Source organism: Echiichthys vipera (genome assembly GCF_963691815.1).
Source record: "Echiichthys vipera genome assembly, chromosome: 8".
In the NCBI taxonomy this organism is placed as follows: domain Eukaryota; kingdom Metazoa; phylum Chordata; class Actinopteri; order Perciformes; family Trachinidae; genus Echiichthys; species Echiichthys vipera.
In genome coordinates, this window is record NC_139833.1 from 722,942 (window position 1) to 738,541 (window position 15,600).

Genomic DNA, 15,600 nt, shown 5'->3' on the forward strand with positions numbered 1-15,600 from the left:
TGAGCCCCCCCCAGATCCAGACTGTGTGTGGAGGTGAGCCCCCCCCCAGATCCAGACTGTGTGTGGAGGTGAGCCCCCCCCCAGATCCAGACTGTGTGTGGAGGTGAGCCCCCCCCAGATCCAGACTGTGTGTGGAGGTGAGCCCCCCCAGATCCAGACTGTGTGTGGAGGTGAGCCCCCCCAGATCCAGACTGTGTGTGGAGGTGAGCCCCCCCCCAGATCCAGACTGTGTGTGGAGGTGAGCCCCCCCAGATCCAGACTGTGTGTGGAGGTGAGCCCCCCCAGATCCAGACTGTGTGTGGAGGTGAGCCCCCCCCAGATCCAGACTGTGTGTGGAGGTGAGCCCCCCCAGATCTAACTGGGAGCTCCACCTCCCTCACAAGCTCCGGCTCCTTCCCCCACAGAGAGGAGACGCTCCACGTCCCCAGAGCCTCTGCTGCCCGGGTCTGGACCCTCCAGGCCCCTAACCCTCACTGCCCCCCCCCCCCCCGTGCAGCAGCGCCCCGACCCCAGTGTATATAAATATAAATATATATAAATATGTATATAAATATAATAAATGTGTCAGATCTTTATTAAAGGTCATAATAACTTATATATATATATATATAAACATGATAAAGTGAGTGACCTGGAGGAACGGCGCTCGTTGTGCAGCAGCTCCTTCTTTCAGAACATGAACCAGGATCCTCCGAACTCTGTCCATGACGTCCAGACCTGCACCACAGGGACCAACAACATGTTTATATTATTATTATTATTAATATTATTATTTATTTATCCATGACATCCAGACCTGCACCACAGGGACCAGCACATGTTTATATTATTAATATTATTATTAATATTTATTTATCCATGACGCCCAGACCTGCACCACAGAGACCAACAACATGTTTATATTATTATTATTATTAATATTTATTTATCCATGACGCCCAGACCTGCACCACAGAGACCAACATGTTTATTTACATATTTATATTATTTTTTTCTTTATTTAATACTCCACAACTTTCTGATACTGAACATGATCTTTATTTACATATTTATATTATTATTATTATTTATTTATTGTTCAACAATTGTCTGATACTGAACATGTTTATTAAGATTTTTTTATTTAATTATTTAAAAGCTCAAAAATGACACTGACCAATGTTTATTTTCGTATTTATTTGATTTTATTTCAAAGGTCAAAAACTGTCTGATACTGAAAATGATGTTTATTATTTAAATATTGTCTTTCTTTATTTAAAAGTTATTAAATCTGCTGAACTTAAGTTTGAGTCAAAGTTCATTTACTATCAAACAGGAGCCGTTAGCATCATGCTAACACGCTAACTGTTAGCTAACACGCTAACTTTAAGGTAACGGTTTATTTAACGGTTATAAAATGTTAATTATATTTTGGCGGGAACAAAAACCGTTTCCGTTTTTACTTCCGCAGCTTTATAAGTTCACTTCCGGTCTGAAACGGTTGAAATAAACACGGTAAAACGGTGGAAACGGTGGAAACGATGGAACCGCAGCTCACAGCGGGAGAAACCTACCGGCAGAGAGCAGCCAGCAACAGCTGACGTCACCGGTGTGCGCCCGGGTAACAACTTCCGCACCACTTCAAAATAAGAGCATGAAACCTTCAGGAACTCCGCTTTTTAAAAAAAAATTAAATGTATTATTTAAAACAACTTGATTTAAAAATAAAATAAACTTATAGGAAAATTCTTAATAATACAAACGTGAATATAAGAACAAAAGACACGAGAGAGAAGAATAAATAAAAATAAGTAAAATAAAAAGTGTCAATAATAAAAAATAAAATAAAGTTTAAATAAAAAGCTTCTTTCTTGATCCTCTTTATTAAAAACAATAAAACACAGATTCTTATCGGTGAATTTGCGTTTATGGATGTGTTGTTTTTCTATTATAATAATTAATTACAATTATGATTAATAATATTAATCATCTGGTCTGGATGAACCCTGGGCGCCTCCCTAGGGAGGTGTTCCAGGCACGTCCAGCTGGGAGGAGGCCTCGGGGAAGACCCAGGACCAGGTGGAGAGATTAGATCTCCACACTGGCCTGGGAACGCCTCAGGATCCCCCAGTTAGAGCTGGTTAATGAGGCCCGGGAAAGGGAAGTTTGGGGTCCCTGCTGGAGCTGCTGCCCCTGAGACCTGATCCAGGATCAGAGGCTGGAGCTGCTGCCCCTGAGACCTGATCCAGGACCAGAGGCTGGAGCTGCTGCCCCTGAGACCTGATCCAGGATCAGAGGCTGGAGCTGCTGCCCCCGAGACCTGATCCAGGATCAGAGGCTGGAGCTGCTGCCCCTGAGACCTGATCCAGGATCAGAGGCTGGAGCTGCTGCCCCTGAGACCTGATCCAGGATCAGAGGCTGGAGCTGCTGCCCCTGAGACCTGATCCAGGATCAGAGGCTGGAGCTGCTGCCCCTGAGACCTGATCCAGGACCAGAGGCTGGAGCTGCTGCCCCTGAGACCTGATCCAGGATCAGAGGCTGGAGCTGCTGCCCCTGAGACCTGATCCAGGACCAGAGGCTGGAGCTGCTGCCCCTGAGACCTGATCCAGGATCAGAGGCTGGAGCTGCTGACCCTGAGACCTGATCCAGGATCAGAGGCTGGAGCTGCTGCCCCTGAGACCTGATCCAGGACCAGAGGCTGGAGCTGGTCCCCTGAGACTCTGGATCAGAGTCTTCCTTAAAACTCTCTCTTTAAATGTTTTAACTGGAAAATTTAAAACATCAGTAAAATAAATAAATTAATGGGAAATTAAAAAGTAAAGTAAATTAACAGGAAATTAATAAAAAGGTAAATAAATAAATAAAAAGCTCCTTAAAACATAAATTTAACTGTGTCAAATTTGATGTATTAAAATAATTGGTGCATTTAAAGACGTGTTCATTTATGATTCATGTTTATTTAATATATTTTATTTTTGATTCACAGGAGAAAATGAACTAAAATCACTTTAACCTGTAACAAAGATTCAAACGTGTGAATAAAATAAAGAATATTAATAAAAAACAAACATTTATTTCTTGAAAACTTGTTTTTATTACAGGACAGAAAAATAAAAAGATCGTATCAGAGAAAGTTTGTTTTAAACGCGTTTGGATGAAAAACAAAAGTGTTTCTACAGAAAAGATGAAAAAAATATAAAATATATAAAATTTATTACAAAAACTTTTATTTTCTTGACTTGAACACGACGTCGATCACGTGGATAAAAAAGAGATTTATGGATTAAAATAAGAAAATATTTCTGATATTTAAGAAGATCGACACGTTTCCAGTGTTTTCAATGATCAGTTATTAATATATAAAGTTATTAATCTGATTATTAATCTGATTATTAATCTGTGTGATTCTGATTCAAACGTCACTGGAAATGAAAAAACGCAGATTTCTTCTTCCTTCGTTCAAAGTTCGGATCAAATCTGAAGTTTGTGTTCGAACTTTTTCATGTTTCACTTTATTTTAAGTTTTAATCCTCAGATTAAAACTTAATCTGGGGATTAAAACGTGTCTGGGTGCAGATCAGAGACAGAAGCAGGAATCCAGACAAACCTTCATCATTCATTCATGTGTCGATGACGTCATCATTAGGTAGTGATGATGTCATTATTACGTCATCACTACGTCTTTATTACGTCGTTATTACGTCGTGAGCTTCTTCAGCTGTTTGACACTTTTGTTGGATTATAAATGTTTGTTTAAGCTTCATCAGCTTCAGTAAAACATCACAATTGTAAATTTCAGACGATAAAACAGGAAAAACATGATCATCAGGAACCGAACACACCTGGAGACGTTTCACACACACGTGAAGAACCGACGGCAGGAGGTCGGATTCGTTCTGAACGAGCCGTCAATAAAAGTTCAAACATGAGCAGAAAAATATTATTTAAAAAATGGATTCATTTGATTAAAGGTGTTAAAATAATGAAGGAATATTTCACCCAATCACAAAACAACTACAAAGAGACGCAAAACAACTACAAAGACACAAAACAACCACAAAGAGACACAAAACAACTACAAAGAGACACAAAACAACTACAAAGAGACACAAAACAACTACAAAGAGACACAAAACGACTACAAAGAGACACAAAACAACTACAAAGAGACACAAAACAACCACAAAGACACAAAACAACTACAAAGAGACACAAAACAACTACAAAGACACAAAACAACTACAAAGAGACACAAAACAACTACAAAGAGACACAAAACAACTACAAAGAGACACAAAACAACTACAAAGACACAAAACAACTACAAAGAGACACAAAACAACTACAAAGAGACACAAAACGACTACAAAGAGACACAAAACAACTACAAAGACACAAAACAACTACAAAGAGACACAAAACAACTACAAAGAGACACAAAACAACTACAAAGAGACACAAAACAACTACAAAGACACAAAACAACTACAAAGAGACACAAAACAACCACAAAGAGACACAAAACAACTACAAAGAGACACAAAACAACCACAAAGACACAAAACAACTACAAAGAGACACAAAACAACTACAAAGAGACACAAAACAACATCAAAGAGACACAAAACAACCACAAAGAGACACAAAACAACTACAAAGAGACACAAAACAACCACAAAGAGACACAAAACAACCACAAAGAGGCACAAAACAACTACAAAGAGACACAACACAACCACAAAGAGACACAAAACAACTACAAAGAGACACAAAACAACCACAAAGAGACACAAAACAACTACAAAGAGACACAAAACAACCACAAAGAGACACAAACAACTACAAAGAGACACAAAACAACTACAAAGAGACACAAAACAACCACAAAGAGACACAAAACAACCACAAAGAGACACAAAACAACCACAAAGAGACACAAAACAACCACAAAGAGACAAACGTGTTTGGGGAAGAATTCCTTTAAATTATTTTGAGCATTAACAGTAAAAAAACAATCAACTTCAAACGAATCACAGATTTAAATCTTTTATAATCATAAAGTATTGAAATTAGACAAAAAACAGAATCATTTCCTTCATCAAAGTATTTTAAAAAAACAAAAAGATTAAAAACGATTAAAAAAAACTTAAAAATGAAAAATAAAAAACACAAAAACAAAAGACTGAAGAACATTAAACATCAGACACGTGGAGACGACGAGAGGAAGAAGAAGGGATTGGTCCAGAGAGGTCAGAGGTTAAAGGTCAGAGGTCAGGGGTTAAAGGTCAAAGGTCAGGGGTCAGAGGTCACAGGTTAAAGGTCAGAGGTCAAAGGTCAGGGGTCAGACGAGCGGGCTCCGTGTTTGCGTCACTACGCGATCTGTACCGGAAAACTCTCCTACGCAAAGAAGGAAATCAGGGGACGCAGCGTCAGACGCCAAACTCCCCGTAGGGAGGAGGGTCGGGTGGAGGACGGGTCCAAACCTCAGGACTCTGCCCTGAAAGACCGGGGGTTCAAGTCCCGGAAGAACCGAGACAAACCACCACCTTCATAATCATCAGACTGAACGTGATTGGTCCAGACTGAACGTGATTGGTCGGTCCAGACTGAACGTGATTGGTCCAGACTGAACGTGATCGGTCGGTCCAGACTGAACGTGATTGGTCCAGACTGGACGTGATTGGTCCAGACTGAACGTGATCGGTCCAGACTGAACGTGATTGGTCGGTCCAGACTGAACGTGATTGGTCCAGACTGAACGTGATTGGTCCAGACTGAACGTGATCGGTCCAGACTGAACGTGATTGGTCGGTCCAGACTGAACGTGATTGGTCCAGACTGAACGTGATCGGTCCAGACTGAACGTGATTGGTCCAGACTGAACGTGATTGGTCCAGACTGAACGTGATTGGTCGGTCCAGACTTACCGTGATTGGTCAAGACTGAACGTGATTGGTTGGTCCAGACTGAACGTGATTGGTCCAGACTGAACGTGATTGGTTGGTCCAGACTGAACGTGATTGGTCCAGACTGAACCTGATTGGTCCAGACTGAACGTGAAGCAAGAAGCTAACGTTAGCCAGCATAGGTTACACTGAGCTGACAATAGCTAGAGGCTAACATTAGCCAGCTAGCTGTAACTTAGCTACACTGCATGCATCTGTGTCGGTAGCTACCTAACGTTAGCTTATAAAGTCGTTTACAAACGGCGAGGAGTCTGGATGAATCAGCCGACGTTATCCACCCAAGACAGGATGTTGCTACGTCAGCGAGCTAACAGTAGCTAACGTTAGCAGCTAACAGTGTTTTATCAGCACCGGGGGAAAAAGGTTTCGTTGTAACAGCTGAAAAGATTCAAACACTAAAACGTTTCACAATTCATTTTAGTGCAGAACCGTGAGTAAGAGATCGTAGAAGCGTCTCCATGGGAACACGCTGAACGAGAGCGCCCCCTGGCTTCCTTCTGTGTAAGTTGCACGTGCGCGGTGCAGGTGCAGGTGCAGGTTTGTGGCCGCGGCGTAAAGAGGAGATGTTTCCGGTGCAGACGAGACGCGACTCACGGAACAAAAGAAAACAGGTGCAGAGGAAGTAAAAAACCTGCGTCTCACGTAAAGAAAATAAAAATAAAAGAGCTAAAGTGTCCGAACTGAAACTGTAGAAACAACAAATTTCTCCGGATTCAAAAAGAAATAATGGACTTTAATTTAGAGCACGTGAGAAACTGGACACGATGAATGAAACTGAGATAAAAACGGATCAAACATCGTCACGAGCTTCTGCTGTTCATGAAGAAATGTTTTTAAAATCATTTTAAAAGTTCACACTTTTTTTTATCTGTTTACAACATTAAACTCTTTCACTTCCACACTGAACTTTATTTAAACTTTATTTAAACTTTATTTAAACTTTATTTAAACTTTATTTGTATAGTTTTGTTTTCTCTCATCTCAGTTTCAGAAACTCACGTTCATTTATTTCCTCACAAAGTTAAAAATCTAGATTTGGACTTTCATGAGGCGTTCAGGGACCAAACGGAAAGAAATAACCGCGGCCGCGACTCAAATAAAAATATATAAAATATATAAATGTTATTTTTGTTTTTTCTTTTTTAGTTGTTTTTGTCCAAAAAAACGCAACAACGTTCAGTGAATTATGAGAATTTTGTTGTCAATTAAAACAAAATGAGAGAAGCTAACGTTAGCCAGCTTAGATTACACTGAGCTAACGTTAGCCAGCGTAGGTTCACTGAGCTAATGTTAGCAAGAAGCTACCATTAGCCAGCTAGCTGTAACTTAGCTATGCTCCATGGATCTGGCGTCAGTGTCTTTGTAGCGTTAGCTGATAAAGTCGTTTACAGTTGTTTACGTTTGAGTTACCCACTCAAGAAAATAAAAAGAAACTAAACGCAATTTTATGTGAAAATATTCATTTTTTTCTTTTCGTTTTTTTGTGTCCGGACCCAAAAGGTCGCGATATTTCAAAAACCGCAACAACGTTCAGTAAATTCTGAGAATTTTGTTCTCAATTAAAACAAAATGAGAGAAGCTAACGTTAGCCAGCTTAGGTTTCACTGAGCTGACAATAGCGAGAGGCTAACATTAGCCAGCTAGCTGTAACTTAGCTACGCTGCATGGATCTGCGTAGGTGGCTTACTAACGTTAGCTGATAAAGTCGTTTACAAACGGCGAGGAGTCTGGATGAAGCTAACGTTAGCCAGCTAAGGTTTCGCTGCTATGTCATTAGCAAGAAGCTAATGTTAGCCAGCTAGCTGTAACTTAGCTACGCTGCATGGATCTGTTGCGTCCTAGCGTTAGCTGCTAAAGTCGTTTAAATGTCGTTGACTCAATAAAAATAAAACAAACGTAATTTTATGTGAAAACTTTTGTCGTCACTTGAAACAAAGTGTGAATAAAGTTTCTGGTTTTGAATAAAGAAAAACGTGCAGCAGAATATTTAGTGTCTGTTGAAACATCATCGTGTGTTTGTGATAAACGCCGTCAGCTGATCGCGTCACGTGGCGCCCGCGACTAAAACCAGGATTAAAAATGGACGCCAGGCGTGAAGCTCCGCCTCCTGCCGCCACGTTTGAAGGAGCAGTGATGTCACTCATTCTGCTCCGCTGGCCGGCGTGTTGAGTTTCTCCGCCTCCGCTGAAGCGTCCGCCGTCACCGCGCCGCCGTTACTGGACTCCGGCTTCCCGTCCGCCGTGAAGGGAAAACCGTTAGTCTTCACGAACCAGCCGAGGTCGGCGAAGAACGTCAGCGTCGCCAAGAAGCCGAACGCCTGCAGGAGGGAGGGAGGAGGAGGAGGAGGAGGGAGGAGGAGGAGGAGGAGGGAGGAGACGAGAGGAGGAGGAGGAGACGAGAGGAGGAGGAGGGGAGGAGGAGGAGGAGGAGGAGGGAGGGAGGAGGAGGAGGAGGAGGAGGAGGAGAGGAGGAGGAGAGGAGGAGGGAGGAGGAGGAGGGAGGAGGAGGAGGGAGGGAGGAGATGAGAGGGTCAGAGAGGAGGAGGAGGGAGGGAGGGAGGAGGAGGAGGAGGGGAGGAGGAGGAGGGAGGAGGAGGAGGAGGAGGAGGAGGAGGAGAGGAGGAGGAGAGGAGGAGGGAGGAGGAGGAGGAGGAGGAGGAGGAGGAGGAGGAGGAGATGAGAGGGTCAGAGAGGAGGAGGAGGGAGGGAGGGAGGAGGAGGAGGAGGAGATGAGAGGGTCAGAGAGGAGGAGGGAGGAGACGAGAGGAGGGAGGAGGGAGGAGATGAGGAGGAGGAGGAGGAGACGAGAGGAGGAGGGAGGAGATGAGGAGGAGGAGGAGGAAGAGGAGGGAGGAGATGAGGAGGAGGAGGGAGGAGACGAGAGGTCAGAGAGGAGGAGACGAGAGGTCAGAGGAGGAGGAGGAGAGGAGGAGACGAGAGGGTCAGAGAGGAGGAGGATATAAATAAGTAGATGAAGAAGGAGGTGGAGATGGTAAAGAAGGAGGTAAAGGAGGAGGCGCGTCCTCACCACAGCGCTCCTCTCCAGAGTCGTGCCGCTGTTGTCTGAAGCGAAGACGATGGAGGCGATGAGGAAGAGCAGAGCGATGATGAAGGTGTACAGGAAGTCCTGCAGGACCCCACAGGAAGAGACAAGTGTTCAACACCAGCGTGGTTCACACGGCAACAGTCTCCATGGCAACAACATATCACAGATAATATACACACACAACACAGGTGTTTGTTGTTGTTGTTGTTCTGAGGAGTGTGTTGTTGTTGTGCTCACCAGGCGGGGCCAGCAGCTCAGGCCCACCCTGGTGAAGACGTGTTGTGTTGTTGTTGTGTTGTTGTTGTTGTGTTGTTGTTGTTGTTGTGTTGTTGTGTTGTTGTTGTTGTGTTGTTGTGGTGCTCACCAGGCGGGGCCAGCAGCTCAGGCCCACCCTGCTGTGCAGCCTGGTGCTGAGGAGGACGAGCAGCAGCAGAGTGAAGAGGAAAGACGAGCAACTGATGAACTCAAAGAAGTAGAGAGCAGAGCAACTGATGCAGCTGCTGACCACCTCCTCCAGGAGGAACGCCACCAGGGAGAGGAGCTACACACACACACACACACACACACAGGGACACACGGACACACACACACACACACACACACACACACACACACACACACACACACACACACACGTGAAAAGATGCATTTCTCAAAATCGACAACTTTTCCTCAAATTTTTACGACTTTCTTTACGGGGTCAGAGGTCTTTGAACGCACCACAGAGGGTCAGGGGTCTTTGAACGCACCACAGAGGGTCAGGGGTCTTTGAACGCACCACAGAGGGTCAGGGGTCTTTGAACTCACCACAGAGGGTCAAGGGTCTTTGAACGTACCACAGAGGGTCGAGGTCTTTGAACTCACCACAGAGGGTCGGGGGTCTTTGAACGCACCACAGAGGGTCAAGGGTCTTTGAACGCTACACAGACCGTCTCCTTTAGTGGTCTAAACTTAACGGTCTCCTTCAGTGGTCTAAATATAGCCCGTGCCTGTTGTGGACTTTACAGCAGGTTATAAAAGTCTGGGTTTGGGAGGAAACCCTGAACCACAGAGACGCTGACGTCAGGCCGTGGGTTTGAATCCGAGCTGAAAATAGAACTTTTATGTTCCAATAGAAACCAAACATTCATCCACAGCACAGTCTGTTCGTGTCCGTGCAGAGTCCAGTCCATGAGAGACTAAAACCGGCTTTTCGTCCCTCGCTCCCCGGACACGTGTGGCTGGGGCGGCGTGCTGAGCAGACGTTGTGGGGGCGGCGCGCAGAGCGGACGTTGTGGCGGCGTGCAGAGCGGACGTTGCAACAGCAGCGTTGGGTCAGCGGCCCCTGAGATCTGCTGAGTGAGCGTTCTGCTCACCAACGGTCGACCCGCAGAACTTTCACTTCCACATGTGCAACTTCCTCACACACACACACACACACACACACACACACACACACACACACACACACACACACACACACACACACACACACACACACACACACACACACACACACACACACACACACACACACACACACACACACACACGAAAAGATGCCTTTTTCAAAATCGACAACTTTTTTCCTCAAACTTTTACGACTTTTTGTCACAATATTCCGACTTTCAGGGGTCTTTGAACTCACCACAGAGGGACGGGGGTCTTTGAACTCACCACAGAGGGTCGGGGGTCTTTGAACGCACCACAGAGGGTCAGGGGTCTTTGAGCGCACCACTGAGGGTCGGGGGTCTTTGAATGCACCACAGAGGGTCGGGGGTCTTTGACAAACCACAGAGGGACGGGGGTCTTTGAACGCACCACAGAGGGACGGGGGTCTTTGAACGCACCACAGAGGGGTCAGAGGTCTTTGAACACACCACAGAGGGACGGGGGTCTTTGAACGCACCACAGAGGGACGGGGGTCTTTGAACGCACCACAGAGGGGTCAGGGGTCTTTGAACACAACACAGGGGGTCGGGGGTCTTTGAACACACCACAGGGGGTCGGGGGTCTTTGAACTCACCACTTGGACCACCTTGAGGCCACAGCGGACCCGGTCCAGAGTCTCCGTCGGGACCTGGAAACAGGAGGTTTTGGGGTTCGGAGCCGTGGTCGAGGAGTAAACTTCAGTCATGATGGAGCTGAAGCAGAACACATGAGATTATTATGATGCTTTTATTCTGAAAATATGAGTTTATTATGATGCTTTTATTCTGAAAATATGAGATTATTAAGCTTTTATTCTGAAAACATGAGTTTATTATTAAGCTTTTATTCTGAAAACATTAGTTTATTATGATGCTTTTATTCTGAAAACATGAGTTTATTAAGCTTTTATTCTGAAAACATGAGTTTATTATGCTTTTATTCTGAAAACATGAGATTATTATGATGCTTTTATTCTGAAAACATGAGTTTATTAAGCTTTTATTCTGAAAACATGAGTTTATTATGCTTTTATTCTGAAAACATGAGATTATTATGATGCTTTTATTCTGAAAACATGAGTTTATTAAGCTTTTATTCTGAAAACGTGAATTTATTAAGAAGCTTTTATTCTGAAAACATGAGATTATTATGATGCTTTTATTCTGAAAACATGAGTTTATTAAGCTTTTATTCTGAAAACATGAGTTTATTATGCTTTTATTCTGAAAACATGAGATTATTATGATGCTTTTATTCTGAAAACATGAGTTTATTAAGCTTTTATTCTGAAAACATGAGTTTATTATGCTTTTATTCTGAAAACATGAGATTATTATGATGCTTTTATTCTGAAAACATGAATTTATTAAGAAGCTTTTATTCTGAAAACATTTATATTATTAGTGGAGCCAACAGAAGAAGGTTCAAGGTTAGAAATATGATAAATAAATTAAATATGATTATTAATGCACAGACGCTTGAAGGCGTCACAGTGAAAGTGAACAGGTGAACAGGTGAACAGCAGCACCTGTGGCAGGTTCAGGTTCAGCAGGTGAGAAACATTAAAACATTAAAATCATCATTGTTATTATTTTAATGTTTCTGTCACAGAACAAAAAACTCCGTTCAGAAAAAGACTGATTTAATAAACACACACACACACACACACACACACACACACACACACACACACACACACACACACACACACACACACACACACACACACACACACACACGTTTACAACACACACACACACACATGTTTACAACACACACACACATGTTTACAACACACAAACACACACACATGTTTACAACACACACACACACACAGACATGTTTACAACACACACAGACACACACACACACACACACACACACACACACACACACATGTTTACACACACAAACACACACACACACACATGTTTACAACACACACACACACAGACATGTTTACAACACACACAGAACACACACACACACACACACACACACACATGTTTACAACACACACACACACACACACACACACACACACACACACACACACACACACACACACACACACACACACACACACACACACACACACACACACACACACACACACACACACACACACACACACACACACACACACTTCATGAATGATGCCGCATTTTAATTTATTTCATTTACCAATTTTTCATCTTTTAAACTTTACATGAAGCATTTTACGTGTGTGTGTGTGTGTGTGTGTGAGAGTGTGTGTGTGTGTGTGTTTTGTAAACGTGTGTGTGTGTGTTTTGTAAACGTGTGTGTGTGTGTTTTGTAAACGTGTGTGTGTGTGTTGTAAACGTGTGTGTGTGTGTTGTAAACGTGTGTGTGTGTGTGTGTGTCAGTTAGTGTGTGTGTGTGTGTGTGTGTGTGAGAGAGTGAGAGTGTGTGTGTGTGTTGTGTCTTTGTCTGTGTGAGAGTGTGTGTGTGTGTGTGTCTGTGTGTGTGTGTTTTGTAAACATGTGTGTCTGTGTGTTGTAAACGTGTGTGTGTGTGTGTGTGTGTCAGTTAGTGTGTGTGTGTTTGTGTGTGAGAGTGTGTGTGTGTGTGTATGTGTGAGAGTGTGTGTGAGAGTGTGTGTGTGTGTGTGTGTGTGTGAGAGTCTGTGTGTGTGTGTGTGTGTGTGTGTTTAATTAAATATAAATCGAACATTTTTTAATAAAGTTTCGTTTTCCTGTAAAAAAAACGCGTTAAACGGTAAATTAACGTGTTTTTCCTCCGCAGGTGAGCGGAAGTGACTTTAACGGAAGAAGAGTTGGACCCGAAACACGAAACCACCGGAAGTTAAATGAGAGAAAAGAACAAAGAATAAAAACGGGAGAAAAGTTAAAGTGAAGAACAAACTCACCAAGTTTCAGCTGCGACCCAGACTTTGTTGTTTCTGTCACTTCCGCATTTACGCAGCTTTATTTTGTCAAGTCAAACGGAAGCGGACGAGCTTCCGGTTTACAGCCTTCCACATTAAAAGGGTTTAAATGACCAAGGAGATCTAAATCAACTGTTTCAACATTCAAATTAATTAATACATTAAATTAAATCAATTACCCAGGATAAATTAATAAAACAAGCTTTTAAACATTTAAAACAATTATTAAATAAAATAAAATAAATGAAATTAAATGTGTGTTATTAAATTAATTAATTTAATTTAATTTAAACCAAGAATACTAAAAATAACTATGTCGACATTCAAAAGGATTAATACATTACATTAAATTAAATAAATAAAAACCCAGGATATATTAATAAAAAATATTTCAACATTTAAAACAATTAATACTAAATTTTAACATTTAACATTTTAACAATTTAACACAAATTTTTATTCAATTCTAACAAGAAAACTTAAAAAAAATATTTCAACATTTAAAAATATTATTTAAATTAAATTAAATTAAATAAAAACAAGTCCTTTCAGTTTTTATCAGAACAGAAAAACTTTCAAAGGGAAAAATTACAGAATTAAAAAATAAAAAATTCTCTTCTGTGTAAAAAAAACAATGATTTGGATTTTCAACTTTTTATTTTCTACAAGAACAAAAAAGTCACATCCATAAAGTTACATTTTAAACTTTCAGCAAACTTTTAATAAGTTCAGATATTTTTTTTAAGTTTCACAAACAGGAAAAATAAAAACAAAGAAAAAGCAAAAATAAGAAAATATGAACAAAAAACGTTAACGTGGATTTTAAGTTTAGTCAGAATTTTTCTAAACATTAAAAAATAAAACCAGAACTTTGTGACTGTGTCTTTAAAACAGTGCTTTATAAATAAATGCATTATTATTATTATCATTATTAATAAAAATAAAATATACAAAGTGACGGGTCCTCAGCTGATTTACTTTATGCTTTATTTTGAAACTACCCACGCTGTTTTCCGGTGTAATGGTGTTTTATTGTGGTAGTCTTGGCTCGGTCCCTGAACGCCCCACAGGGCGGAAAACCGTTATGTTGCGTTTGTGGACCGTTCAGAAAATACGACACCTGAGCTTCTGACTGAGGTGCGTTCAGGGGCTGCGGAAATGTGACACTTTCATTTTAATACACATTTACAAAAGAAATATGTTTTTTATGTATTATTTATTTTTTATTATTACTACAACTATAACATATGAACCTCGTTTCCAAACACGGCTTCACCAACACGGCTGCTGCCCGGACCCGTGTGGTGTCAGCGGCGTGTCAGCGGCGTGTGAAGCTCCGATGACAAGCGCTGAAGGAGCGGAGCGGACGACCAACGAGCCCCTCTGAAGGGGGCTGGGAACCCCTCTAAGCTTCACCTCAGTAAGGTCAGGGCAGCTCCAACGTCCTCTGGCGCCCGTGGGGGAGGAGCTTAAGGGAGCAGAGCGCAGAGACGTAACAACACACAGAGACTCCACGGATGAACCAGACCAGGACGCACGCACCCGTCACACAAGCTGAGAGCGTGTGGAAGCTACGTGACGTCATTGGAACGCCACGCACAGGAAGTCAGGGTCTGGGAACTTCCTGTGTCACTTCAATTCAGTTCAGTTTTATTTACAGTGTCGAATCCTAACAGCAGTGATCTCAGGACACGTCACAGAGCAGGTAAAGATTTAAACTCTGTGACTGATTCATGATTTACAGACACAACAGATCCCCCGTAGAGTCACCGTGGCAACGAACACCTTCACTATAACAGACAGGAACGACAGACAGACCCAGCTCTGCTGAGGACGGACATCTGTCTGCACCGGAGAGAGGGAGAGAAGGAGAGAGACAGAGAGAGAGAAGGACATCTGTCTGCACCGGAGAGAGGAAGAGAGGGAGAGAGAGAGAGAGAAGACGGACATCTGTCTGCACCGGAGAGAGGGAGAGAAGGAGAGAGAGAGAGAGAGAGAGAGAAGGAGAGAGAGAGAGAGAGAGAGAGAGAGAGAAGGACATCTGTCTGCACCGGAGAGAGAGAGAGAGAGAGAGGGAGAGAGAGAGAGAAGGAGAGAGAGAGAGAGAGAGAGAGAGAGGGAGAGAGAGAGAGAAGGAGAGAGAGAGAGAGAGAGAGAGAGAGGGAGAGAGAGAGAGAAGGAGAGAGAGAGAGAGAGAGAGAGAGGAGAGAGAGAGAGAGAGAGGAGAGAGAGAGAGAGAGAGAGAGAGAGAGAGAGGAGAGAGAGAGAGAGAGAGAGAGAGAGAGAGAGAGA

The 15,600-nt window shown here is 42.7% G+C and overlaps 3 protein-coding genes across 4 annotated transcripts in view; all 3 read right to left on the reverse strand.

The window, feature by feature from the left end:
- The window catches only part of nudt17 (nudix (nucleoside diphosphate linked moiety X)-type motif 17), a gene marked incomplete at its 5' end in the record, with an annotated part of 5,240 nt that extends 4,534 nt beyond the window's left edge, over positions 1-706 (reverse strand). For both annotated transcript variants that reach the window (XM_083918994.1, XM_083918993.1), the window contains one exon: positions 632-706. In XM_083918994.1, the coding sequence (XP_083775120.1) occupies positions 632-706 (75 nt within the window). The remainder of the gene's footprint in view (positions 1-631) is intronic.
- A 5,139-nt stretch (positions 707-5,845) lies between these two features.
- On the reverse strand, positions 5,846-13,348 carry LOC310949977 (CKLF-like MARVEL transmembrane domain-containing protein 6). Its single transcript, XM_083917615.1, has 5 exons — positions 13,291-13,348; positions 10,996-11,113; positions 9,355-9,531; positions 8,973-9,071; positions 5,846-8,262 (listed from the first exon to the last, which is right to left on the reverse strand). The coding sequence occupies exons 2-5, from the start codon at positions 11,104-11,106 to the stop codon at positions 8,086-8,088; spliced, it is 564 nt and encodes a 187-aa protein (XP_083773741.1). The 5' UTR covers positions 11,107-11,113; positions 13,291-13,348; the 3' UTR covers positions 5,846-8,085.
- Positions 13,349-14,580: 1,232 nt separating this feature from the next.
- The window catches only part of LOC310950057 (nucleoside diphosphate-linked moiety X motif 17-like), a gene marked incomplete at its 3' end in the record, with an annotated part of 13,500 nt that continues 12,480 nt past the window's right edge, over positions 14,581-15,600 (reverse strand). The window contains exon 8 of the mRNA XM_083917721.1: positions 14,581-14,776. Within this exon, the coding sequence (XP_083773847.1) occupies positions 14,581-14,776 (196 nt within the window). The remainder of the gene's footprint in view (positions 14,777-15,600) is intronic.